Source organism: Arabidopsis lyrata (assembly GCF_000004255.2).
Source record: "Arabidopsis lyrata subsp. lyrata unplaced genomic scaffold ARALYscaffold_1, whole genome shotgun sequence".
In the NCBI taxonomy this organism is placed as follows: domain Eukaryota; kingdom Viridiplantae; phylum Streptophyta; class Magnoliopsida; order Brassicales; family Brassicaceae; genus Arabidopsis; species Arabidopsis lyrata.
In genome coordinates this window covers 4,276,511-4,300,966 of record NW_003302555.1, presented here as the reverse complement: position 1 = coordinate 4,300,966, position 24,456 = coordinate 4,276,511, and the positions used below count along the sequence as shown (strand labels likewise).

At 37.1% G+C, this 24,456-nt stretch overlaps 9 protein-coding genes across 12 annotated transcripts; 7 read left to right on the top strand and 2 right to left on the bottom strand.

Annotated features, from left to right (window-relative positions):
* Positions 1-677: 677 nt before the first annotated feature.
* Positions 678-3,622, top strand: LOC9328666 (eukaryotic translation initiation factor 3 subunit H). The gene is made up of 12 exons (XM_002892558.2): positions 678-1,026; positions 1,156-1,235; positions 1,399-1,515; positions 1,616-1,719; positions 1,806-1,872; positions 2,145-2,278; positions 2,361-2,409; positions 2,531-2,602; positions 2,691-2,792; positions 2,877-2,944; positions 3,129-3,281; positions 3,372-3,622. The coding sequence occupies exons 1-12, from the start codon at positions 1,017-1,019 to the stop codon at positions 3,427-3,429; spliced, it is 1,014 nt and encodes a 337-aa protein (XP_002892604.1). The 5' UTR covers positions 678-1,016; the 3' UTR covers positions 3,430-3,622.
* Positions 3,623-3,694: 72 nt separating this feature from the next.
* LOC9328665 (methionine--tRNA ligase, cytoplasmic) lies at positions 3,695-7,232 on the top strand. The gene is made up of 13 exons (XM_002892557.2): positions 3,695-4,103; positions 4,235-4,379; positions 4,515-4,668; positions 4,789-4,938; positions 5,023-5,397; positions 5,594-5,684; positions 5,779-5,885; positions 6,003-6,123; positions 6,224-6,336; positions 6,440-6,505; positions 6,582-6,710; positions 6,795-6,932; positions 7,040-7,232. Exons 1-13 carry the CDS (start codon positions 3,995-3,997, stop codon positions 7,091-7,093), a joined length of 1,752 nt encoding a protein of 583 aa, XP_002892603.1. The 5' UTR covers positions 3,695-3,994; the 3' UTR covers positions 7,094-7,232.
* Positions 7,233-7,402: 170 nt separating this feature from the next.
* LOC9328664 (15-cis-zeta-carotene isomerase, chloroplastic) lies at positions 7,403-9,368 on the top strand. Its single transcript, XM_021014128.1, has 4 exons — positions 7,403-7,860; positions 7,950-8,096; positions 8,199-8,408; positions 8,902-9,368. The coding sequence occupies exons 1-4, from the start codon at positions 7,453-7,455 to the stop codon at positions 9,235-9,237; spliced, it is 1,101 nt and encodes a 366-aa protein (XP_020869787.1). The 5' UTR covers positions 7,403-7,452; the 3' UTR covers positions 9,238-9,368.
* Positions 9,369-9,881: 513 nt separating this feature from the next.
* LOC9325903 lies at positions 9,882-14,131 on the top strand. Of its 2 annotated transcripts, none has more exons than XM_021014130.1 (9): positions 9,882-10,170; positions 10,267-10,514; positions 10,895-10,994; positions 11,964-12,020; positions 12,585-12,690; positions 12,794-12,876; positions 13,074-13,129; positions 13,240-13,336; positions 13,554-14,131. In XM_021014130.1, the coding sequence occupies exons 2-9, from the start codon at positions 10,300-10,302 to the stop codon at positions 13,608-13,610; spliced, it is 771 nt and encodes a 256-aa protein (XP_020869789.1). In that variant the 5' UTR covers positions 9,882-10,170; positions 10,267-10,299; the 3' UTR covers positions 13,611-14,131. The 2 variants fall into 2 exon arrangements, with proteins under 2 accessions (XP_020869789.1, XP_020869790.1); XM_021014131.1 differs by having other exon boundaries at positions 9,883-10,170; positions 13,068-13,129.
* LOC9328663 (probable aldo-keto reductase 1) lies at positions 14,039-15,730 on the bottom strand. The gene is given in 6 exon segments (XM_021014129.1): positions 14,039-14,612; positions 14,710-14,812; positions 14,907-15,079; positions 15,153-15,224; positions 15,226-15,354; positions 15,431-15,730. Coding segments are annotated over 6 exon segments (1,035 nt in total). The 5' UTR covers positions 15,653-15,730; the 3' UTR covers positions 14,039-14,276.
* A 1-nt stretch (position 15,731) lies between these two features.
* LOC9325902 lies at positions 15,732-16,869 on the top strand. Its single transcript, XM_002892554.2, has one exon. It carries the CDS (start codon positions 16,129-16,131, stop codon positions 16,852-16,854), a length of 726 nt encoding a protein of 241 aa, XP_002892600.2. The 5' UTR covers positions 15,732-16,128; the 3' UTR covers positions 16,855-16,869.
* Positions 16,870-16,874: 5 nt separating this feature from the next.
* Positions 16,875-18,980, bottom strand: LOC9328662. The gene is made up of 3 exons (XM_002889791.2): positions 18,342-18,980; positions 17,847-17,959; positions 16,875-17,762 (listed from the first exon to the last, which is right to left on the bottom strand). The coding sequence occupies exons 1-3, from the start codon at positions 18,583-18,585 to the stop codon at positions 17,127-17,129; spliced, it is 993 nt and encodes a 330-aa protein (XP_002889837.1). The 5' UTR covers positions 18,586-18,980; the 3' UTR covers positions 16,875-17,126.
* Positions 18,981-20,018: 1,038 nt separating this feature from the next.
* LOC9328661 (F-box protein At1g10780) lies at positions 20,019-22,607 on the top strand. Of its 3 annotated transcripts, none has more exons than XM_021010366.1 (4): positions 20,019-20,278; positions 20,956-21,701; positions 21,797-22,074; positions 22,162-22,607. In XM_021010366.1, exons 2-4 carry the CDS (start codon positions 20,960-20,962, stop codon positions 22,396-22,398), a joined length of 1,257 nt encoding a protein of 418 aa, XP_020866025.1. In that variant the 5' UTR covers positions 20,019-20,278; positions 20,956-20,959; the 3' UTR covers positions 22,399-22,607. The 3 variants fall into 3 exon arrangements, with proteins under 3 accessions (XP_020866025.1, XP_020866026.1, XP_020866024.1); XM_021010367.1 differs by lacking the exon at positions 20,019-20,278 and adding an exon at positions 20,302-20,552; XM_021010365.1 differs by lacking the exon at positions 20,019-20,278 and having other exon boundaries at positions 20,579-21,701.
* A 146-nt stretch (positions 22,608-22,753) lies between these two features.
* On the top strand, positions 22,754-23,719 carry LOC9328660. Its single transcript, XM_021010970.1, has one exon. The coding sequence runs from the start codon at positions 22,980-22,982 to the stop codon at positions 23,481-23,483; it is 504 nt and encodes a 167-aa protein (XP_020866629.1). The 5' UTR covers positions 22,754-22,979; the 3' UTR covers positions 23,484-23,719.
* The last annotated feature ends 737 nt before the right edge of the window (positions 23,720-24,456 follow it).

Below are 24,456 nucleotides of genomic sequence, written 5' to 3'. Positions count from 1 at the left end.
TGTTTTTACGATGAGGATGTAGATGGTTGGATTTTTGTTTGGGAAGAAATTTAAGATGTGTTAACATTCATGGTTGGTATTCAATCTTTATTATAACTAAAATCGAGGATGTTATTTAATTAGGATTGCTTAGCTTAAGCGTGAAGAAGAGGTGAGAATTGAGTTCACGTAAAGGGTGAGTTAATTATTAACCAGCGGTCCACCAGTCCAAACACCAACCCCGCAAAGAGACTGCAGTCATTTAATTGGCATCAATATTATTGTTGACTTCTTTGACCTTCAATGAATCATGAAGCTTTCCGACTTTCGAGTAAATAAACTATAGTACATTTAATACGTTTATTCATATTTGATTTACGTTCAATTTATTTCTGATTTACATTTTACACTAGTCATTCTCTACAATTTTGCCGTATGTTTAGGACATTGTTGATTATCTTACGGACTTATGACGTGACCATGTCTTAGAGACTTTTAAAGTTGGTTATTTAAAGATTAGACTTTGAATTAGTCTTCTTTTGGAGGGAAAATTCTAAAAGTTTTGGATTCTTGTTGACTCCATGAGGACTGTTTGTTTTTTTCGAAGTTTTGACTAGTTGGTTAGTGTAATGGTATTAAATTAAATGTTCAATATTTTGAGGAATATTATGGTCCTGGCCTTTTACAAAAGAATAGCATTTATAGGTCCATGGGCTGGGTCCATCCTTATTGTAGCTCTGAAAACATTTAGGGTTCATTCTACAAAAATCTCAAGTTTGAGGGCTCTTTTGCAATTTTAGTTTCCAACTTTAATTCCGAAACGTTTTTTTTTTTCTCCTCTCTCTACACCCAAATTGGAGAAAAAAAAAGAAAAAATCTGCGAATCCACGAGAAGAAGCCCTATCAAACACATAAAGGCTCTTTCTCTTACTCAACTCCGCCGCCGGCAGATAGAAATATCACCTCGTTAGGGTTTCACGGCGGAGAATCAAATTCATTTACCTAGGAAGCTTGCACTATCTCCGGAGACTATTTTAATGGCAACCAGTCAGTACAATTTTTCTCTCCGTTCTTCACTTGCACATAGAATTTACGCTCTCTCAAAATTTTCGCTTCTATGTTTTGACGATTTCTGTATATTTCGGGCTGAGTTTCTTCCGTGGTTTGTTTCTGCAGTGGCTAGGTCGTTTTTGCAGGCGATATCGAAGGATGAGGCGGTGGCTCCTCCGCTTAGAGTTGTTCAGATCGAAGGACTGGTAACGTTTTATACTGTTCTCTGATTTTAGGATTTTTAGGGTTTCTCCTCGTTTCCTGCTTACCTTTGGTGTTTGATATGGTGTGATTGGTCTCGCTATTTCATTAGCCCTTGTCATTTGGTTTGAAGTTGTGATACTGAGCATTTGTTTGTTTATGTGATAGGCTGTGCTAAAGATGATCAAACATTGCAAGGAGTTTGCACCGACCCTTGTCACAGGACAGCTTCTTGGACTTGATGTTGGTAGCGTCCTTGAAGTTACCAATTGTTTTCCTTTCCCGGTAAGTTTAAGAGTTTACTCGCATTGTAAGAACTTTAAAGCTGATTTCTGATCAATGTACCTGTGTGACTTATTGCTACCTGTATCTTAATCGAGCACAGGTCAGGGATGATGATGAAGAAATCGAAGCTGATGGTGCGAATTATCAGCTTGAGATGATGAGATGTCTGAGGGAGGTTAATGTTGACAACAACACTGTTGGCTGGTAGGTTTTTTAATGTCATCATTCTGAGTTCACTTGTTAAATATTCTTGTGTGAATGTATTTAAGATCTGCCTATTCTTTGTTCAGGTATCAATCTACAGTTCTTGGTTCGTATCAGACTGTGGAACTGATTGAGACCTTCATGAATTACCAGGTACTTTTCAAGATCATGTCTACCATAGTACCATGTGATTATAACATTCTAGATTTGATCTATTCATATGTTATGCTGGAAATTTCTATGTATAGCATGGCTACTCTATTGTACAATAGGTATATTGGCATCTATTCTAGTGTGAAAGTTGATTGTAAAGTGTAAACTGGATCGTGCAAATATATGTGTAGACTTTTGTCCGCAAATCTGCTACAAATCCCTTGCAAAATCAAGATATGAACTTTAAGAAATTATTTCTTCTGCATCTACAGGAGAATATTAAGAGGTGTGTGTGCATCATATATGATCCCTCTAAAGCTGACCTAGGCGTCCTAGCTTTGAAGGCTTTGAAGCTTTCAGATTCCTTTATGGAGTTGTACCGAGGCGGAAACTTTACTGGCGAGAAGTATGTATCTTGATCCATAAAAAATCTAGGTTTTATGAGCCATATAGGATAGTTGTAATGTTTTAAACACTATCTTTGTCAGGTTGAGAGAGAAAAATTTCTCCTGGATGGATATTTTTGAGGAAATACCTGTAAGTCTCTAGCTCTCTTCGATGTTGAAGTCTTGCCAGCAAATCTTTAACTGGGTTACCTAATTATTTGTTCCTCCGACCTAATTTTTTGGTTTCATTGTCGATTGCTTTCTTTTTACAGATCAAGGTTTCAAATTCTGCACTTGTCAGTGCCTTTATGACCGAACTGGAGACAGATACACCTGTCTCACAGGTACAATACTAGTATCTGGATAGTGATTCTCGCTTGCTGTCAGTATTTCAGATTTTGACTCTTAATACTTTTATTTTCTCCTTTCTAGGGCGATTATGATCGTCTACACTCATCAACAACTCCTTTCCTTGAGAACAATATGGAGTTTTTGATTAAATGCATGGATGATTTATCTATGGAGCAGCAGAAGGTGTGGTTTATTCTGCTCTTTTGTTCAATTCTCATCATCAGAAGTCAACCGATATTAATGTGAAATCTTAATTTATTTTTCCAGTTCCAGTATTACTACCGGAACCTGTCTCGTCAGCAAGCACAACAGCAAGCCTGGCTCCAGAAGAGAAGGTAGGTTTATATTTCTAGCAGAACCTTTTTGTTCTAGTTCTGGTTTGGTTTGTTTCACTCCCTTGTTATCTTGGAAGGGGATACAAATTTACTTACAAGAGTTGTGAATGCCCTATATAACATTTGTCTTCAGCTTTTACTTGTCTTGATGATCTTCCAACTAACAAAGAGGTTTGGTTTATAGGACGGAGAACATGGCTCGGAAATCAGCTGGAGAGGAGCCTTTGCCCGAAGAGGATCCTTCAAACCCAATTTTTAAGGCGATCCCTGAACCATCAAGGCTAGAGAGTTTCCTCATCACAAACCAAGTCTCAAACTTCTGTGGCCAAATCAATGGGTATGTTCTCGTGTTAACTCCTTTATAACCGTTTCACCATTTTCGAGCTTTGAAAGATACTTACAATGAAGTCTACCTGTTGCTATGCAGAGTGGCTGGCCAGAACTTCAGCAGGCTTTACCTGACCAAAGCATTGCACGAAAACTGATAGCAAGACTACCCAAGTTTTTGTTTTTGAGTCAAGAAAGTGAAAGATTTGGTGGTAGAACGGATCCTATATTTGTTTTTTCTGGGATGATTTTAATTTTTTGTTGTGAAGTAATTGAAATCACAAACTATATTAAAGACATTAAGTCTTATGCACAATGAAAAATTATTGAAATTTTGAAAGCTTTATCTGATATCGGACCTCTGTTTCCCTAGCAACAAAAGGGGGAAAAGATCTAAGCAGGACCAAGTTTGGTTAGAGCGAATTAAGATGGTGTGATTAATTAGGAGTAATGAACCGGCACGGCAATTAACAATCCTAATAAACAAAGGATTTAGGAAACCACCTATATTATAGACACTACCGATTTCAAATAATTCCCTCTTCATCTTTCTCAATTGTTTCCAGAGTCTTTGAAGAAAAAAAAAAAACCTAATTAGCTTGTGCTCTTGTTGTTTCGCGATGGAAGACGGCAGGATCGACCCCAAGTTTCGTCTCCAACTTTCTCAATTGTTTCGGAGTCTGCAAGAAAAACATAATTAGCTTGTGCTCTTGTTGTTTCGCGATGGATGATGATGATCCCAAGTTGCCGATCTCTGGCAAAAGAAATATACTAATCACAAGTGCTCTGCCTTACGTCAACAACGTCCCTCATCTCGGAAACATCATTGGATGTAATTGAATCCTTCTTCTTCTCTTTACACTTGTCGATATTATGGTTTTCTTATTTGTTGTGCCTGTGAGGATGACTATTTTCAGGTTTCGTGCTGGGTTTATGCAATGTTTTGTGTGTGTGTGTGTACAGGTGTTCTAAGCGCTGATGTGTATGCTAGATACTGTCGTCTCCGTGGCTATAATGCCATATATATATGTGGGACTGATGAATATGGGACTGCTACTGAGACCAAAGCTCTTGAGGAGAATCGCACCCCAAGAGAAATCTGTGACAAGTAATGCCTCTTGTTTTCCTATTTTTAATCACTGGATTTGCAATGTGTAGGTTTATGTGCTGATTTGTATCATGATACGAATTCTGAATCTTACTCAGTGGACTTACCATGTTTCTTTCTTTTTTGTGCATTTAGGTACCATGCCATTCATAAAGAAGTTTATGACTGGTTTGATATTAGTTTTGACCAGTTTGGCCGAACTTCAACTCCACAACATACACAAGTGTGCCAAGAAATTTTCAACAAATTGTGGGAAAACAAGTTGATTTCAGAGAACACTATACAGCAGGTGAATGCTTTTACTCAAATTATGCCTATTAGCCTTATTTGATCCCAAGATCATCTATATTTTCTTCTTTAGTAGAAAGGGTTTTAAGTCTCAAGTCTTTGTGTCACATTGTGTCTTCAGCTTTACTGCGATACATGCAACAAGTTCTTAGCTGACCGGCTTGTTGAGGGTTCCTGTCCACTATGTAACTATGACTCTGCTCGTGGAGATCAGTGCGAAAGCTGTGGAAAGCTCCTGAATCCTACTGAACTCATTGCTCCGAGGTGCAAGGTGAGCTATGATTTGTTGATTTGGCTTTCCTATAAATGTGCAGGTAATTGTTGTGAGTACTTATGTTTTATATCTCTCAAACAGGTCTGTCAAACCACACCCGAAATTCGCGACACAGACCACCTATTTATTGACCTTCCGAAGCTGAAGGCTCAGTTGGAAGCGTATATTAATGGGACATCTGTTCGTGGATCTTGGAGTAGAAATGCTGTTCAAACGACAAATGCATGGATTAGGGAAGGGCTTCAACAGAGATGCATTACAAGGGATTTAAAGTGGGGAGTTCCAGTCCCACATGAGAAATATAAGGATAAAGTCTTCTACGTTTGGTTTGATGCTCCTATTGGATACGTCTCAATAACGTCATGCTACACATCTGAATGGGAGCAGTGGTGGAAGAATCCTAAGAATGCTGAGCTTTATCAGTTTATGGGGAAAGACAATGTGCCATTTCACACTGTGAGTACATATAACACTTTACCACCAATAACTTGTTCCAATGGTTTTAGTTATTTCCTCTTTCTTCATCTTGTTTTCACTGCAAAAGTCTGTTTGGTTCTTGTCTTTTCTGAAGCTACCTCCTGGTCTCCCTAAGAAATGTTTATGAATCTTTGTAAATCTGACTGTTTCAACTGCCAAATTTGTTGGTATGCAGGTGATGTTTCCTTCTACCCAGCTTGGAACTGGGGAAAATTGGACATTGATGAAGACAGTCAGTGTGACTGAATATTTGACATACCAAGGCGGTCAGTTGATGTTTCACCATTAAATTATTATTGTTTGCTTTGCTTTCTCTGTCATTTATTGAAAACAAGGACATGTGTTTGTTTGGGTTTTCAGGAAAGTTCTCCAAGAGTAAAGGTGTTGGATTGTTTGGTAATGATGTAAAAGATACAAATATCCCTGTAGAAGTATGGAGATACTACTTGCTGATCAACAGGCCTGAGGTAAGTAACTAACTGATTACTGCAACAAAACTGAAACGTTTTTTCTTCATTCATCATAGGCTTATATAAGTGTGTTGATGCACCAACACTGATTGATTCTGGGGATTGGCCATCTAGGTATCTGACACATCGTTTGAATGGGAAGATTTGCAAGCAAAACTGAATGACGAGTTGTTGAAAAACCTAGGCAATTTTGTTAATCGAGTTGTGAGTTTTATAGCAAAGCCAGAAAATATAGGTTGGTTATGTCTTTCCAAATTTAACAGATACTTTTTTGACAACTGGGCCAAGGCTTCTGTCTCTGATGTTTCTCCTGCCTTACTATAACTGATGTGAAGGTTATGGGTCTATCATTCCTGATGCTCCTGGTGCTGAATCTCATCAACTAACGATGTCACTAAGTGAAAAGGTTGGGAAATTGGTGGAGGAGTATGTTGAAGCCATGGAAAAGGTGAGGGATATTATATGAACTTTGGTCTAGTATGGGCTTATATCTTAGTTTCAGTGCGTGGTTTCTTATTTTCTTAATAAATGCTTTTGTTCATTTAATGCAGGTTAAGCTCAAGCAGGGGCTGAAAACTGCTATGCTCATTTCGGGTGAAGGGAACGCATACTTGCAGGTAATTCTATTCTCATTAACAAACTAGATAAACTAAATTTATTGGCTGTTCAATCTAACCAACTTTGTCCCTGTAGACCAGCGAATTTTGGAAACTTTACAAGGAAGATAAACCTTCCTGTGCAATTGTTGTAAGAAGTGCTGCTGGTTTAGTACACCTTCTTGCACGATTGTTAGAACCTTTCATGCCATCTTTTTCTCATGAGGTAGTTGTCTCGGAAACATTGACTCTATATAGTTTTAGTAGAATGCCAAGCGTGTGATTAGTGCTGTCTCTTGCAATTCTGTAGGTATTCAAACAGCTAAATTTGCCTCCACATTTTTCACTCTCCGACGAGAGAGCAGAGGTATTACAAGCAAGTAGACCTTGGGAGATTCTGCCTCCAAGCCACAGGATAGGCACTCCTCAACCATTGTTCAAGGAACTGGTACATAGCTCTCTCTCTCTCTCTCTCTAATTTTTAGGATTGTAGTATGTTATAATGCCATATGTAGCATTTGAATTATAACTTGTGAATTGATCATATGATCACAGAAAGATGAAGAAGTGCAACAGTACAAAGCAAGGTTCGCTGGAAGTCAAGTCTGATAGACGTGCGCTATGGATGCAAAATTTGTTGTAAATACAATTTTTTTTTTTGGTTTTTTTGGGTGCAATTAGAAGACTTGTTGGAATTTTTTTTATGAAATTCCACTAGTATGAAATGTCAGTGGAATTGTTTTCTTTTTTCTGCAAGGAAAAGGTAATTTAGGGAAAACAAAATTCAGAAAATGATCACTAACCAGTAACCATCACTAAATGTGACTTATAGAAGAAAAAAGAAATTCCAGAGAATTCACAGCAAGAAGCGCATTTAAAACGACATCGTTGGCGAAAAAAAAAAAAAAAAAAAAAAAACGACATCGTTTATTATTTCTTCTTCGAAAGATTTTTTACCAACAAGAACAATGGCGGTTTATCATCTCCTTCTCTCGAGCCCACCTTCGCTTCTTCTTCTTCCTCCCTCTCCTCGCCGCCCTAACATCACCTTAATCCGGCGTATCCCAGCTCATCCTCGTCTCGGAAGCTCGACTAACTTGCTTTCTTCTTCGTCACCGATAATTCGGAAAATTCTCGTTCATAGCACTCTCCGGGAAGACCAACCAATCGCCTCTGACGCCGAGAGTCCTACTCTACTGATCGGCGAAGATTCTGCTGCTTTTGAATTAGGGAAACAGAAGCTTGTTTCCTGGGTTTATTTCGGTGTTGTCCTTGGAGTTGTTCTCTTCATCCTCAATGTTGTTTGGATCGATAATTCCACCGGTTTCGGAAAATCATTCATCGACACCGTCTCTAACATCTCCGGCTCACCGGAGGTATGATAACAGTAACTGAACCAATTTCAATTTCCAAGAAGGCAAAATCATCGAGAGTTATTTGATTGTTAAAACCACTTGTTTTGCAGGTTGCTATGTTAATGCTTATCCTTATATTTGCAATTGTACATAGTGGTTTAGCTAGTCTCAGGGATATAGGAGAGAAACTCATAGGTGAACGAGCATTTCGTGTTTTGTTTGCTGGAATCTCTCTTCCTTTAGCTATGAGCACCATTGTGAGTACTCTCTTCTAACTCTGCAAATTTTCTCCTAATCGGTGAAATGAAGACCTGTTTGAGTTCTCTTATGGTATATGCAATGCCTTGTTCTTCTTTCAGGTTTACTTTATAAACCATAGATACGATGGCTCACAGTTATGGCAGCTTCAGGGTGTTCCTGGAATCCATGAAGCTATTTGGGTCGCTAATTTTGTATCCTTCTTCTTTCTATATCCTTCAACCTTCAATCTTCTGGAGGTAGCAGCTGTTGACAAACCGAAGATGCATCTCTGGGAGACCGGCATCATGAGAATCACTCGACATCCTCAGGTATTGAACATTTCCCTAGTACTGTATGCCTACGTATGAGGATGGTTTGCTTCATATTTGTGTTTCAAAAACTTGAAAATATACATAAAGATTGGATTTTTATGAACCGAGGTTTAATAGTGGCTGTGTTAATGAGACCCCAATCATTAGAATCACTCATGTGCAGGTATTGGCCATTGCCTTAATATACCCATTACATCAGCACAATCGAATATCCTCATTCTGCTGTGTTTATTACATCAATGCTTGATTACTTTACCTGATATTGCTTTTAATCTCTATTCTAATCCAATTGCTTTTGATCTCTACATTCTAATCCAATTGCTTCATCATATGTTTGAAAAAAACTTGATGGATATGTAGAAAATTAGATTTAATAGCTTCAGTTTTGGTTTGTTCTCTTTCACTCTTCATCTTCAAAAACCGAGATTTATTCTACTGGCTATGTTCATGAGACTTGAGTTCTGCTCATTTTGTGTCTTATCTTCTCCAGATGGTTGGACAAATTGTTTGGTGTTTAGCACACACTCTCTGGATCGGAAACACAGTAGCTGCATCGGCTTCTCTCGGTTTGATTGCACACCATTTGTTTGGGGCGTGGAATGGAGACAGGAGATTAGCTAAAAGATACGGAGAGGCTTTTGAAAGCATCAAGAAGAGAACAAGTGTGATTCCATTTGCTGCGATTTTCGAAGGGCGGCAAGTTTTGCCTGAGGATTACTACAAAGAATTTGTTCGGTTGCCATATCTTGCAATCACTGCGTTAACGGTTGGGGCATATTTTGCTCACCCGCTAATGCAAGGTGCAAGCTTTAGGCTTCATTGGTAGATTCTTTGTCATCATAAAGACTTCTTAAGGAGCAATTGACCTTATTAGAAGGAAAAAAACAATGTATAAATACAAAAAGCCTTATTGTTTGTGATACTTAACTTATAATGTTCTCTATTATTTTGGCTTAACATTCTAACCACAATGTGTGAGTTCGAAACCCAACAAGTGGGTTTTGATTAGTATTAACAACGAATGTTTAATAGTGTTAAGTGAATATTTAGGTAAAAAAAAAAACTATTATGTATATATGTAATGCCCACTCAGATGTCATGGGTCACTCTGACGCCCACCATTATACTAATAGAAGAAAAGTTCACTTTTTTTTTTATGTTTAGTTACAATCAGAAAATGAATCTAAAATTTTAACCGATACTCATAATATGCCAAGATCTCCATCCAAATCTAGATTGATATCTACATATTGATGCCTAGATATCTTTAAACTCTAAAGCTAATAAAGCTCATTGGTTTTTTATTTATCTAGAAATCTAAAACTATACTCAAGTGAATGTGATTAAATTGTTAATAAATAAAAAATCAACAGTAGAATTTTAATTTGCTATTACAAAAAAATTATGAAAAAAAGGAAACGGAGGCAAATAAAAAATAAAAAAGCAAAGGCGTATGAATACAACAAAGTGGTTCTGCAAGAAACAAACAACAGCCAATTACTAGTAAACAAACACACTCTCTTTCTTTCTCTCTCTCTCTCTCTCTCTCGATTTTCTCCCATTGGAGTTCTCAATTAGCTGCCACTCTCTGATCGATCTTCTTTGCTCATCACATACATCCTTTATAATTTCTACTGCTCGCCGGAGCATCTCGGAGGTGTTTGCTTGCGTTCTCTCTTGTCGGTTACATCTCTAATTACGACATCACTGCCGCTGACTAGAGCTTCCCTCTACCTTCTTCGTTGATGCCAAATCTGAGGTGGGTTTCTCCTCTTACGCTGTTTTTTCCCCGGATTTTATTTGTTTCTGGATTTGCTAAAACCCTAAATTTGATAACTTTGGGACACCCTCGTAGCTCAAATCAGCTTCAATTATCAAATCTCCACGAATGATTCCAATGGATAATCACTGCTTGCCAAGTACTAGCACCTCCGGTCTTGTATTCCCTACCAATTACGGTGTCAATGGGATAAACACTACTTCCGGGTTTCACCCAGCTGTGGATTCTTCGGGTTCGGTAGCTGCAGGAGTCAAACAAGAAGCTGCTTTGGTTATGGATTGGTCCGTTGAGGAACAGTATGTGTTGGAGAACGGCCTTGCAAAGTATGTATCTTCGTTTCTGCTACGTATTAGGATATTTCCATTTGTTATTTTTTTAATATGCCAATGTGTCTTTGTTCATTCGTAGCTTTTCAAACTACGATTATATTTTTACAATAACAATACCATAAAGTTGAAATCGGGAATTGTTTTATAACATGCCAGTAGTGGGCACATTATATTCTCAATGGTGGACTATTAAAGTATGTTCCTTCTAATTATAAAAGTATCGCCTTTGTGTGTTCCATGACATTGTTTTCTGGGACTGGGACCATTAGTAAGTTCAGGTTAAGTTATTTCTCATACATCGACTTTCTAGGGAAACTAGCTGAGGTTATTTGTTTGCATGCATGACATCTTTGTTTGTTTTCTTCCGTTTGTAGATTAAAAGATGAACCCAAAATTTCAAAGTATGTAAAGATCGCTGCAACTCTACCGGATAAAACTGTAAGGGATGTAGCATTGAGGTGTAGATGGATGACGGTAAGTTCGTAATGTTGTCTTCGTTTTGGTTAAGCTTCATTGAGCTTGTGTCCATACGTCTTGTTGTTCATGTGCTTTTCCTTAGATGATAAGAAAAATTACCACTCTAGACTTCTCTCAAGGATATTTCTTCTGCTAGAGAATTAATTAGCTGTTTCTAGCATTCCTTTTCAAGTTGTATGTGGCTGTTATGGAAGTAGTTATCTTGAGGGATATTTCTGTCACTGTTAAATGGATATGTTAAATATGAGGGAATCAGCATGATGATGTAACCTTGCGTGTGTGCTTTGTGATAAAGATAAAGTCCTACAAAAAAGCTAGAGGTTTTATTGATGAAAAGTCACTGCCATGTCGTAAAGATTGTCTAAACACTGGTAAAGGACGAGCAAAAAGAGATAATGACAAGTATTGCTGACGCTAGATTAGTCTTTATATTAGCTTTCGAGTCCATGATTGTGGAGGGAATTGTTGGAAAAGGAAATAAGCCTAAAGCTTTTTCTTAATTATTTCTGTAGTTATCCTGACATAGAAGATTTTACTTTTATGGGTGAGGGCTGAAACTGATCCCTATACTTTTTGGAGTTTAAGAAAATTATATTGGCGTGTTATCTTTGATTAGAAGTTACTAAAAATTTATGGATTTTTTTTAAATGATTATATTGCTCGCAGCATGAGTTACATACATCATAATGTTAATTGTTTTTTGTTTGCATAATAAATAATGTGGAACGAAATGAATTAATGAAGTATATTGCTTTATTATCATCATATTTCCAACTCCTTCGTATCTCTGTCCTGTCATAATTGACTTGAGTTTTCAATCAGATATATGATGTAATCAAACATGAAGTTCCAAATTTCTTCCTTTTTCTTTTCATTAGTGCTTGTTTGCCTTCATTTTATCTTTCACTAAATATCTATCATGATCTTTACGTTTCTCTTGGCTAAGTCGGGCATCTATTTTCACAGAGAAAACGGAGGAAAAGAGAAGATAATAATGCCGCTAAGAACCTTAGCAATAGGAAGGTATGCTTGCCCACCTGAACCTTTCTTGTATCGTATTTACCAGTTAATAAGTCGATGGAGGTAGATGGCCTCATTCACCTTTTGGGTTAAAAGGGATTTTCCCATAGATGTGACTTTTATTCGTGCAAATCTGTGCTAACTGTAGTATTTCAACGAAGATCTTCAACTGTAATTGGCTAATTTACTTGTATGGTGGATTTTTCATGAGAACATAATTTGTTAGTTCTTGACTAAAGAAAAAAAGACTACTTTCGGTATTTTCTGTACATGACTAGACAATCAGTAAAGTTTGTGATCGATTTTTCAATGACTGATGAGCAGCAAATGATTTGGATCCAACTATGCAGAAGTATTAGCATATACTACTTTTAACATGAGTATCTGAGCTTGTGGGCATCTTTATAATGATATATATAGGGTATTATAGTGATTGTTATGACACTTGATAAAGGGTTAGTGTGTGTGTTTCATATCATGCAAATTCTCCTTCCTGGGTCTTATGAACTTCTGTATATCAATATGCTTTTGAACTTGGTTCTAAAGACCATGCTTCTTCATGGTAAGGTGGTGGATACATCCCCAGAACTGAACATGCTATCCAATGTGCCACAACAAAATGCTTTATATGTCATGAACAATACGTGCCACAGTACACGCATGCCTTTTGAAGGTCTAGTGCTCTTTTAATTCTTTGCTCTTCTTCTGGGTTGTGTGATCTTAAAAATAAACAAAATCAAATTGTCAGCTAGGTACCTTTGTTGAACTCTTCGCAGGTTTAAGTGACGCAGTAATGGATCTTCTACAGCAAAATGCTCAAGCTTTTAGTCAGATTTCTTTCAACCTCTCTGCGTGCAAGGTAATTTTATACTTGCAATCCTTTGTGGCTAGATATGCGAAAAGATTGACAGACTGAAACTGTCTTAAATGTTTGATCAAACATTTTATATCAGATTTCCCACATGCTCAGATATTCTTTAGTTAAGAATTTGATACTGTTTCCTTTTGCAACTAAATTGGCACATAGATATCCTAACTTAGTGCATACAGCTGCAGGATAACATCAGTCTCTTTTATCAGGCAAGAAACAATATCAGCGCCATTCTGACTGAGTATGTGGATCTAATACTAATTCACTTTTCACAATTGAGAATTCTCATCTGTCTTCTTTTCATTTCTATAATTAAAGCGTCAATTGCTAAATTCCTAGTGTCGTCTGCAGCATGAAGGAGATGCCTGGTATCATGAGTCGAATGCCGGCTCTACCAGTTTCAATTAATGATGATCTTGCAAGCAATTTATTGTCGAGTACAACACAGGTAAATAGATTTTGCTATATTTGTCAAAATAGCTAGTCCTGAAAAGTTCTCCATGTGACATCAAATAATTAGCACTCTTTGACCCTAAAAGTGAAACATAAAGATATAATTATGAACACAGAAACCGTTAATGTTTTTTTGTTTATTGATATCTTGAGCATTTCTCTTGGAAGATGGCCATGCTTGATGTTTAGTGAATTGTTTCCCTGTCTCGCAGCCAATATCGTACAACATTCCACCAAGCATCCACCTGAAGCAAGAGCCGAGAATTTGATGGGATTTTGACCGATGCTAAAGTAAATAGTACAAGAACCTGGTACGTGGCAATGTTTCCGTGAATGACATGGCAATGTTTATCAACTGCAGACACCGCTTCAGAACACAAGATTCAATAATCAGTTTTGGTAAAATCCTTGTGCTCTCGGGAAATTTGACTGATAAGAATGAACTACACTCCTTCTAAAGCCAAGGTAAAAGTCTTTGATACGCACAAAATGCTTTGGCCGTAAATCGAACATAGGATTCCTTGCAATTTGTAGAAGACGGCATAGGTTGATGGAAGTGAAAAGCTTTTTGCTGTAATCTTCTTGTTGAGGCTTAAATTAGTATACTGACAGTTCTTTTGAGTTGTCTTCAGAGGCCGGTTATGTGTAATACAACTTCTAGTTAAGGTAATAATTTATCATCCTCTAGGTTCTTATACTTCATTTTCATGGTTTAAGTCGTGATGTGACACAAATCATTGTATATACGTCTTGTCACCTTTCTCAATTCATTGTTATAATGTTCGCAGAATCTTCAGTCCTAATAAGAGATTTACTTTAAAAAGCTTTATTACTTTTAAGACAGAAACAGACAAACAATAATGTAGCTTAAAGACTACAATGGATAGAAGTTCAGACATAGCTCAGCACGATGGCAGAGTACTATAACAGCTGGTTTATGAAGTCCAAGAAGACAATGGTGGAGTTTCGGAATTCTTGTAGGTAACTATATAGGTGGGTGAGCTTTCCCCTTTCACAGAATCCGGATGTCCCATGGCGTCAAGCTCGGCCATCTCTTCGATAGTGAGTTTCACAGATAAAGCTCCTATGTTCTGATTAAGGTTTTTGATCTTGGAGGTTCCTGGGATTGGGCAGACATCATTTCCTTGGTGATGAACCCATGCCAAAGCTAATTGTGCAGGAGTACAGCTTTTCTTCTCTGCCATTGCATTGACCTTCTCATAGAGAATCTTGTTGTGGTCTAGGTTCTCTTGCTGGAATCTCGGTAAACCCTGGAATAAAGCAACAACATACTGAGATGATTGATACTCGGGTCTTGTCTTGAAAGTGCTTAAAAGAGACTGAACATTCATATAATTGCGGACTTGCCTTTCTGTAGTCACCATTGTCCATATTCTCAATGAACTTTGGTCCTGCAGCAAAGAAGCCCCGTCCCAGAGGACTATAAGCTACAATTCCAATCCCGAGTTCCCTGGAGAATGTAAAGCAAAGCAAAGAATGGTCATTACAAGATGAGCATAGCATAATTCTATCAAGAAAGAGAAATGTTGCTGAAGATTCTGCACCTGCAAGTAGGAATGATGTCTTCTTCAACGTCTCTCGACCACAAAGACCATTCCAACTGCACGGCTGTTAGCGGGTGAACAGCATGGGCTCGCCTTATAGTTGAGGCAGAGGCTTCGGACAAACCAATGTACTTTATCTTACCCTCTTCAACTAGCTTCTTTAGTTCTCCAATCTTTGAAATGACAGGACATAACAATCAGCTCAGGGATTCAAGAAAGAAGAAAGATTGGCCAGAAGAAGCTTACAGTGACTTCAATGGGGACAGTGGTATCGATCCTATGCTGGTAATAGAGATCGATGCAGCTAACTCCTAAACGCCTTTAAGCTGGCTTCACACGCAGCTCTCACATAGGCAGGATCTCCCCTGTAACCCAATTTCTCATCTCTAAAGAGAATCCCAAATTTGGTTGCCAATTCCACTTTCTCCCTCATCCCATCTCTCAAAGCCTTATTACATTCACATAACCAAACAATTTCAAAATGTATAGAGTATGAACAAACATAGGATATCTAGAATTCGAACCTGGCCAAGGAGCAACTCGTTGGTCTCGGGACCGTAAATGTCAGAGGTGTCGAGGAGCGTGATGCCGGAGTTAATGGCATGGTGAATGAGAGCAACTAGATCTGCGTCTAGCTTAGTGGTTCCATCTAAGATGGAAAGTCCCATACAACCAAGACCTTGCGCTGACACTTGAAGACCTTGGCTTCCTAGCTTGATCCTACGCACTCCACTTGCAGCCGCCATGGATTCAAATCTCTGAAAAAATGTCTCACACTTTAGCAATCAGCAAAAGAGAGATCTAAAAATGTCTCTCTGCATTATTTATTGGCGTCATCGAAGGAATGGTCTTGTAATAATAGCCTAGTGTATGAGTTTTCCCAACCAATATTACGGTCACTAGCAAATTTCTTAAAGATATTTTGAAATTAGTAGTTTTTTTCTCTTAAAGTTTTGTCAATGGGATAGTGGAAATGGTAACTTCACATAATTTATATCATATCTCAAGCTTCTCTCTAACTAATTACCAACAGAAAACTCGGCTTATTTATCTTCGTCCTTAAATAATTAAAGCCTTGCATCATATCTCAAGGCTTACTTGCCTTTCAAGTCATCTTTCCAAATAAAAACTAATTTCCTAAACCCATTAAAAATGGTTGCCTTCCTTTAAAGCTCATATCACCCATTTACCAACAACCTCCAAAGCTTTTCTTCATCTTTCGATGAACACCACCAATACCGGAACAGTTAATAATGTCGAATTCTCCATCCAAAACCTGATCAAGAGTTGGTGCAGACGACGGAAATGGAGGCAACTCTGCATCTTCTCTCCAAAACAACAACAAGAAGAACTCATCTCCATCAAACAAAAATGGAGAATCACTTTATTAGAGTTCCTAGAGTCATACCAAGTTCACCTTTTCACCATCTTCTTGCTCTCTCTCGACATCATCTTAACGTCCCTCGAATTATCTTCTTCTCTGCTCTCCTGCACATCAGTCAAGAAAAATGAAACCGAGATTGAATGGTTCCGTTGGGGAGGAACCGCGATTCTGAGCATTCTCGCTGTTAAATCCATGGCTCTGGCTGTTGCTATGGGTAAATCGTTCTTCATACAACCTGGTTGTGTAATGGATGGTGCACTTGCGATTGTAGCTCTGATTCTCCAGGTGCTTCTTGAGAAGAAAGGAACCGGGTTCATCGTGGTGGTAAGCTTGTGGCGGGTTCTGAGGGTTGTAGAGACTGCGTTTGAGCTTAGTGATGAAGCCATTGAAGTAAAGATAGATGGAATCATCAGCCAGTTTCAAGCTCTTAGTAAAGAGAATAGAACATTGCTAGAGACTCTTGCAGAGAAAGATGAAGTAATTAAGATGCTAGAGGAAGAGCTAAACCGATTAAAAGAAAATGGCGATATTCCATTTGTGACAAACTATAGGGAGGCTATATAAACTCAATATGCAAATATGTAAACTCAAGCTGCATCTCATTAGAATAAAGAACTTTGTTTCATACAAACTCGATGAGACAATTAGTTCTAAAGCTAACTAGATTCTGCCAGAAATTACTTAGAAGTGAGATGGTGCTATCTACTAGTCACCGATCTCTAATATATTAGACAAGAGACATTAATAACACGTCCTTGCTAAAAGAATTATTAGGTACCTAAAATAGGTAAAGATAAACTGCCATGTCAAGTTTGGTAAGAAGCTTCATATCAGAATCAAGGATTTGGCGCTGGTGCCAATTCCAAATCAGAATCAAGAACTTTGCCATCCGGGTATGTTGAGAAAGTTATATTCTTGACTTCTCCAAAAACTGCCTCGTCTAGACCGAGATTTTTAGCACGGGATGTTTGAATGATCTGAGCAAAATGGTCCAATCTCTGCTGAAGATGTCTTCTCATGGTGAAAGCAACACAAACCTGAAGAGTTACCGGTGGTGATATGGTAGATCCTTGTTTATTTGTGAATTGGAAATGAATACTCTCATATAGCCCCAAACTCAACATATGCTCAAGTTGACCATTTAGCTGATCCACTCTATCTTGTACCTTAGATATCGAAATTTTGATAGTACCGGTAAACAGAACCATTGCTAGTCCAGAGGCAGGGATAGGCTCCAGTGGATCTACAGTTATTCCCCCAGGAAATTTCAAAACCTGAAAAGAAGTTGGCTTCCCGAAACCTTTTGTGGTGAGTTTCAGCTTCGATCTTTTAGCAAACAGCTTAACAAAAGATGATCGCAGTAAGCTTAACGAGTGATTGCTTATTTCATGGTCAGGAGGGACAGGAAGAACTGCAAACTCCACATCTGTGTAGTTTGATGCACCTGATTGATTCAGAGACAGTATAGTCACCTGTTCAACAGTAGATGGATATTAGAGCTCACAAAGTACAACTTACAAACACTACATTGCATAAGTTTTCGAGAAAATTTATACCTTGCTGCTGTTCGAAAGACCTATGCTCCGAAGGATATCATGCTCTAGTTTTCCTTTATGGGAAACAACTTCAGAAACTGGTTTTTTAAGTCTAAAGGAAGCTTGTACTGAAGCTGGTTTAAGGGAAATAAGAAGAAAATTTCAGTCATTAAGAACTAGGATCATTGAGATATAGTGTATCATACAAGATCTTAGAACTAAATCCGAACAATAAAGGAAGTCATGAGAACTTGCATAAAAAATGAGAAGTGCCTCACTGAATTTGTAGACTTAAAGTCTCCACCTTTAAGCAACAACTATAAATCAAAACAAAACTCAAGGATAGTAAACTAAAAAATCTGCAACTAATCAAAAAGGGTTCTCTTAATTTCTGTATAATCTTTGCCAAAACAGTGATTCTTTACTCCAGAATATTCAAGAACCCTAGTAAGTTACTGAGAGATCATACAACATGTATCCTCAAAAAGTTTAAAACTTCTGTTGGAAGACGCTTACCATTGAGTTTAACTGTCCCATCAGCTTTGAATTCAGACACCGATCGACGCGGAAACAGCCAGAAGATCGCAGAGAGAAGAATCGCACAGCTTAGGACCAAAACGATGAGACATCGGAAACCAACGAGACGAGAGAAAGCAGAGGAACAGCTCCGACCACCGGAGGATCGAGAAGGTTCAGGGTTCTCAAGGTCGAGATTCTCCTGCTGAAGAGCGAGAGCGTTCTCCTTCGACTGCTTTTTCATTGCAAGAGCTGGTTTGTCTTGAGGAAGAAGAAAACGGAAGGAGTTGGCTCAACCAACTTTGAGCAGAAGAAGCTTATTAGTGATGATGGATGGTGGTGTGAGAGACTAAAACATGATCCCACTATTTATTCTATATTGTAACTTTATGACGCAATGCTAACAGTAAAAATTAGAGACAATTTGGGAGATAATCTTTTAATAAATAAAAAATGTTTCATGTATAGTATTTTTGAAAATGTTTAGACATTAGTGTAGTGCTGTCTATCTGAAATCCTTTTTACCAAAAAATATATGTATTTTTCTATTTAAAATCACTTTTGAAACATCAATTAATTTATCTTTATGTACAACATGGATTATTCGTTATAAAAAGCAAACGTAGATAATACGTTATTGAAAAATCGAGGTAATCTATAAGTTTAAAAAATTGTTGATAGTCTGTAAGTTTTAAAAAGAAACCGCGAATTAAAAGAAAACGTAGATAATACGTTATTGAAAAACTGCGGGTAATCTATAAGTTAAAAAAAACCGCGAATAGTCAGTTAACTAAAACGTAAATATGCTAACTCATTTACATAACATAGTTGCATAAATTATACTTTTTAATTTCAGGTCAATAATAAAAGAATAAATTCGACTATGTCAGAATTAATTTTTTTACAAATCAAAATATGTAATAATATTTTGAAGAATAAATTGATTAGACTTATGGATATACTTATTTTTATTAATTACAGTAGCTAGTCTCTGTATTATTTTCAATTATACTTTTTTATTGATTATTGTTTAATTTTTAAACAGTATAACTTATAAAATCAATTTTTTGAAAAGAAAAGAACTTTTGTATACTTTAGAAATTTAGTAAAATAAAAGTATAAAAAGTAAAATGATACATAAATTTTGTAATTAATTTGATATATTCTAAATAAGTAAAGAAATACAAATGCAATTAAGAAAATAATCAATAAAAGGAGCCATGTGGCAGTTTTTGTTGGATGCCAGTATGTAGCATTACCTATTATAACATCTCTTTTCACAATATTACTTAATAAAGATATATAAGTTGTTACAAAAATGTGCTGTCAAAAAAAAAAAAAGTTGTTAGAAAAATGTAAAAACTGATATCTTCCCTTTTTATTAAGTTTCCTACTTACACAGTAAAGAATGATCATTTCATAGAGATTTTTTTCTTTTTAGTTGGATATATTCCTTATATTTACTTCTTTTTAAAAAAGTTTATTTTATTTTTGTAGCTTCAAAAACTTTTTTTTTTTTAGGTAAATACTTGAAATCTGAATCTTTCTTTATTTTATTTTGTTAATAACATATACTATGCAAAGTTGAATCTGATGATGATGCAATTGCAAAGTCCAAATTGTAGTTTTTCTGTTTGAAGTTAAAAAAAAAAAAAAAAAAAAAAAGGGGAAAAGCTGCGAAATGAATTTGAAAAGAGAAAGAGATCTCTTTTCAAAATTTGAAACTCCGCCTTCCGTCTCTCTTCACGCGCCACCCTCTCTCTCTCTCTCTCTTACAAATAATACCCAAATCCCTCACTCTCTCAATCCCTCTCCTCAGATTGAGATTTTCCCAGAGTCTGAGATTTCGAAGCTCTCTCTCTCTCACTCTCTCTCTCTCTCTCTCTCACACACACACACAAGATTCTAGGTCGACCCAGATTTAAGAGATTCATTCAGTAAGAACCTCTCCCAACCAAAAATCTATTTGCTTTCTTCGATTCTACTGTTTTTGGGTTTTTCCTTTCCTCACCTGTGCTGGGATTTATTTACATTCTCCGTCACTAAGGAGCTCAATTTTAGGGTTAACCCATAAAGTTTTGAAGATGAATCTCTCTGTACTGTTTATGTTCCATTGCTTTTATGTTTCTCTTCCAATGCTCGGGATCTAATCTGTGACTTGATATTTTGGGAATCTGTGGATTTGTATAACTTGTAGATAGTTTTGCAAATGTGGGTTTCGTCTCCTCTTCTTTGTCTATCGATTATAACATTTTTTCTGGTAAAATGTCATCTTAGGGTTTTCTTGATTCTATCTGGTATTTGGGTATTTCTTATTATTATACAAGCGGCTCGATTTTCATATCTCAACTGTATATTTGAGTGGATTTATGGCTCTTGAATGTTTCTTAAGCCAAGATCTAGTAGGCATTAAAATTTGCATTACACTGTAGTCGTGTTGCATTTATTAAAAATATGGGTGCTGCGAAATGATGGGGTTTTAGCTTTGTCATGTTTGATATTCATGGATTGATAATGCCAAGTATAAAGATGAATATTTGTTGCATTTACGAGAATTTTTGTATATAGTTGTTTTTCATTAGCTGACTACCAACTGTTCGATGAAATGTCTCAGCCAAATGGACTCTCTTCCTGATGCGATCCTTCAATACATTCTTTCCAACCTGACTGCTGCAAGGGATGTGGCTGCTTGCAACTGTGTTTCCAAGCGATGGAAAGAGTCAACAGACTCTGTTACGAGCATTGTATTCCCCCGGAATTCTTTCGAAAGCATCATGGAGACTGATCATTCTGACACAATAATTCGGAAGATGATCTCTTCTTCTCGTCGTCTTGAGAAGCTTGTGGTGTATAGCCCATTCACTAGCAAGGGCTTAGCATCTTGGATGATGCATGTCAGTTCATCTCTTAGACTATTGGAGCTAAGAATGGATAATCTCGCTAGCGAAGAGGTTATTGTAGAAGGCCCTTTGAAGCTTGATTGCATTGGTGTGGCCAAGAATTTGGAGACTTTGAGGCTTTGGGGTGTTTTAATGATGAGCCCTCCCAAGTGGGATATGTTCCCAAACCTTCGCTGCCTTGAAATAGTGGGAGCAAGAACGGATGATTCCGCACTGTGTCATGCTCTTCGTGCATGCCCGAATCTGAGTAACTTGCTTCTACTAGCTTGTGAGGGAGTTAAATCCATATCAATCGATCTGCCATACTTGGAGCACTGTAAGCTGGATTTCTATGGACCAGGTAACAGCTTGCTAGCCCTCACGAGTCCGAGATTAGTGTCCCTTGATGTTCAAGGCTGTAGCTGGATCCGTGTCCCTGAAACCAGATTCTTAAAGAACCTATCCATCTCCAATCTTGGTGGTAAGCATAATGAGTCTTGTGTTTCAACTTGTTTGGTTCTTCCATTACCATCTGCAGATCTCATTTGTCTTACTTTGTCTCTGATTGGTTAACAGGGAGAGTCTACATGGTAGATTTCAATAACCTTTCATCGCTTGAGGCCTTGTCAATTCGAGGTGTACAATGGTGTTGGGATGCGATATGCATGATACTACAGCAAGCAAGAGACGTGAAGCATCTCTTTATGAAGGTCGAATTCACAGGCAATGAGGCTCTTCAACCTTTCCCTGAGATTGATTTTGTCGAGTTCTTCAATAACCATCCAAAGCTTCAAACATTTGACATCCATGGAGCAATGTTTGCTGCACTTTGCCAGAAAAACAGCCTTAAGAAGGTAAAAATAATCTCTTCTTAATCAGACACCTTCCCTATGAAGTCAAAAGTCTTTTTACCAATAATGTAACCTCCGTTCTCTTTGCAGCTTGAGACAGGATTTGCAATACCGTATTTGGAAGAGGTTGTTATCACAGTGAGATCTCCACTGAACGCAGAACAGAAGATGAACACGCTTGAATCACTTTTGAAATACGCAAGAGGTCTGAAACGAATGGTGATAAAGATTCTTCAGATGAAGAGCAATCACAGCAGTGCAGATGATTTCTGTGATGATATCTGCAAGTTCCGGCACATGAACGAGCATCTTGTTCAAATAGAATGATATATTTTCTTGCTGCTAATCTATTTTTCACCCATTTGATTTCTGTTTCTCATTCTGGTAGCTGAGCATTTCTTAATTTTGAACTCTTGAGTAATTTTTGTTTCCTGATTCATGGTTATGAACCTATGACTCTAATTCCGACAACGTTTCGGAACTTTCCCCTGTTATCGTCTTTAAAACGAAAAATTATGGACACATTTCTTAATTTAGTTTTATTGTTTTCTTTTTCTTTGTTGAGGCTAGGGTAAGTAACTAAGTATGAATCAAATCAAAACTTAAGTTATCATATAATAACATTTTATGATAAAGTTTGTTTTCGTAGTCTACTTATGTATCAAAGAAGTATTGTCCTATGCTTAAAAAAGATTAAGAAGATAATCTCCTTAAAACAAGATAAACCTCAAATTGCATTACATTATTATACACTACCAAAATAAAACGAGATAACGCAAAACGCGCACCACCAACAATTTCAAAACCAAAAAAACTTTGTCTATATATAACAAGATTAACTCCTGCTTTGAAAAATTACCTGGTGCTAATTTCTTCTCAATTCAAATACATAATTAAATATTTATAAAATGGCGGGCCGCGACACATTCCAGCTGCGTTTCGCGGCTGTCGCGGCATCCGCTGCCGTATTGATCTTTCTCATGGCTGGTCAAGTCGCGGAGTCGCGTATGATCAACCTCTGCTCTCACACCGCGTATCCATCTTTGTGCCGACCTCTGGTGAAACGTGTCACGAGCCCTAGAAAAGCCACGCACCGAACCATCCAGGCTTTGGAGGCTAAGACCAAACTAGCTCTAGCCGAAGCAGCTAGGTTCAAAAATGGTAACCAAGCGGTCAACACGTGTTACGAGACACTGAGCGATGCGGTTTACAATTTGGCGAGCGCGAGAAAGAGCATAAGGAAACGCAATGTGCCGGCGATGAACACGTATCTAACTGCGGCAGTGTCTGATTACGGTGCATGTGTGGACGGGTTTATTGAAACACGTCAGGTTAATGCGATCCAGAATGCAGTGGTTGACTTGAGAAAAATTAGCAGCAATTGCTTGACGTTGTCTACATTGATTAGATGATCGATTTAAGAGAACATTTGATGATTATTTTTTCTCAAAACAAAAACTAATTAATTTGTCTAAATTAAGAAAGAAGAAATAAAAAAAATCTTAACAAATTTAAAATTTGGGTTTCTTTTTGTTGTTTTTGTTTTGGGAGAACTGTTTGTTGATCCATCATTCGTATGTAACGCCACTGGGTGTAATTAATTATATTTCATTTCGTGTAATTAATAATCGCTAGAAGATTTTTCTCATGGTATAATTCCAAGAATTGGCCGATAGAAATGTTTCCATTCTCATTTCTTGAACTACTTTACTTTTTCACCAATATACATTTGTACATGTTTAAACAACAAGACTCTTTGACAAAAAAAAAAACAACAACAACAAGACTAACACTAACTAGTAGAGTACATAACTACTAGTATTGTTTTCCGTAAACTACAATAAGTAATTCATTATTGATATGAATATCGTGAAGATGTTTTTAGAAAGTAAGTACATGCGATTATGTTTTACTTTTCCTAGGATCCATCAAAACTTTCATCGTTGAAAAAATAAATATATAATTTGGCTATATCATATATTGGTTATATATCAACTAATGCCATATAAAAATGGTGTTTAACTCACTTCGTTGAAATATAAAATATAGTTTGATTTGATTAAGGAACCATTCAATAATATTCTTATTCCATACAAATTGATAGGTCTCGCTCATGTTTCAATGGGATTAGCCAAAGCGGATGGATAACCGGTTAATGGTTGAAGTGTTTTAAAAAGGTATAAAACGTGAATTGCTTTGATTTGGATTGAATAATATTGGACCATAATAAGCACACAATTTGGAACACACAACAATCTAACATTACATTTTTATAAAATTCTTTGTAGAAGAAACACACCACACAAAAACACCAAATAAGCTTAGCTAGGATGACATGATTGAACAAGTGGGCTTTGGATCGCACTACAAGAATAGAAAGATAAA

Coding starts and splice junctions, on each gene's coding strand:
- LOC9325903 (XM_021014131.1), top strand. CDS start 10,300: ATGATTCCAATGGATAATCACTGCTTGCCAAGTACTAGCACCTCCGGT. Junction 12,021..12,584: donor AGAACCTTAGCAATAGGAAG/GTATGCTTGCCC, acceptor CTTCATGGTAAG/GTGGTGGATACATCCCCAGA. Junction 13,337..13,553: donor TATTGTCGAGTACAACACAG/GTAAATAGATTT, acceptor CCTGTCTCGCAG/CCAATATCGTACAACATTCC.
- LOC9328661 (XM_021010365.1), top strand. CDS start 20,942: ATGAAATGTCTCAGCCAAATGGACTCTCTTCCTGATGCGATCCTTCAA. Junction 21,702..21,796: donor ATCCATCTCCAATCTTGGTG/GTAAGCATAATG, acceptor ATTGGTTAACAG/GGAGAGTCTACATGGTAGAT. Junction 22,075..22,161: donor AGAAAAACAGCCTTAAGAAG/GTAAAAATAATC, acceptor TTCTCTTTGCAG/CTTGAGACAGGATTTGCAAT.
- LOC9328666 (XM_002892558.2), top strand. Junction 1,236..1,398: donor TTGTTCAGATCGAAGGACTG/GTAACGTTTTAT, acceptor TTTATGTGATAG/GCTGTGCTAAAGATGATCAA. Junction 3,282..3,371: donor TTCTGTGGCCAAATCAATGG/GTATGTTCTCGT, acceptor GTTGCTATGCAG/AGTGGCTGGCCAGAACTTCA.
- LOC9328660 (XM_021010970.1), top strand. CDS start 22,980: ATGGCGGGCCGCGACACATTCCAGCTGCGTTTCGCGGCTGTCGCGGCA.
- LOC9328662 (XM_002889791.2), bottom strand. CDS start 18,585: ATGAAAAAGCAGTCGAAGGAGAACGCTCTCGCTCTTCAGCAGGAGAAT. Junction 17,960..18,341: donor TGGGACAGTTAAACTCAATG/GTAAGCGTCTTC, acceptor CCCTTAAACCAG/CTTCAGTACAAGCTTCCTTT. Junction 17,763..17,846: donor GTCTTTCGAACAGCAGCAAG/GTATAAATTTTC, acceptor ACTGTTGAACAG/GTGACTATACTGTCTCTGAA.
- LOC9325902 (XM_002892554.2), top strand. CDS start 16,129: ATGAACACCACCAATACCGGAACAGTTAATAATGTCGAATTCTCCATC.
- LOC9328664 (XM_021014128.1), top strand. CDS start 7,453: ATGGCGGTTTATCATCTCCTTCTCTCGAGCCCACCTTCGCTTCTTCTT. Junction 7,861..7,949: donor ACATCTCCGGCTCACCGGAG/GTATGATAACAG, acceptor CTTGTTTTGCAG/GTTGCTATGTTAATGCTTAT. Junction 8,097..8,198: donor CTTTAGCTATGAGCACCATT/GTGAGTACTCTC, acceptor TTCTTCTTTCAG/GTTTACTTTATAAACCATAG.
- LOC9328665 (XM_002892557.2), top strand. CDS start 3,995: ATGGATGATGATGATCCCAAGTTGCCGATCTCTGGCAAAAGAAATATA. Junction 5,886..6,002: donor TGCTGATCAACAGGCCTGAG/GTAAGTAACTAA, acceptor TTGGCCATCTAG/GTATCTGACACATCGTTTGA. Junction 6,506..6,581: donor AAGGGAACGCATACTTGCAG/GTAATTCTATTC, acceptor TTGTCCCTGTAG/ACCAGCGAATTTTGGAAACT.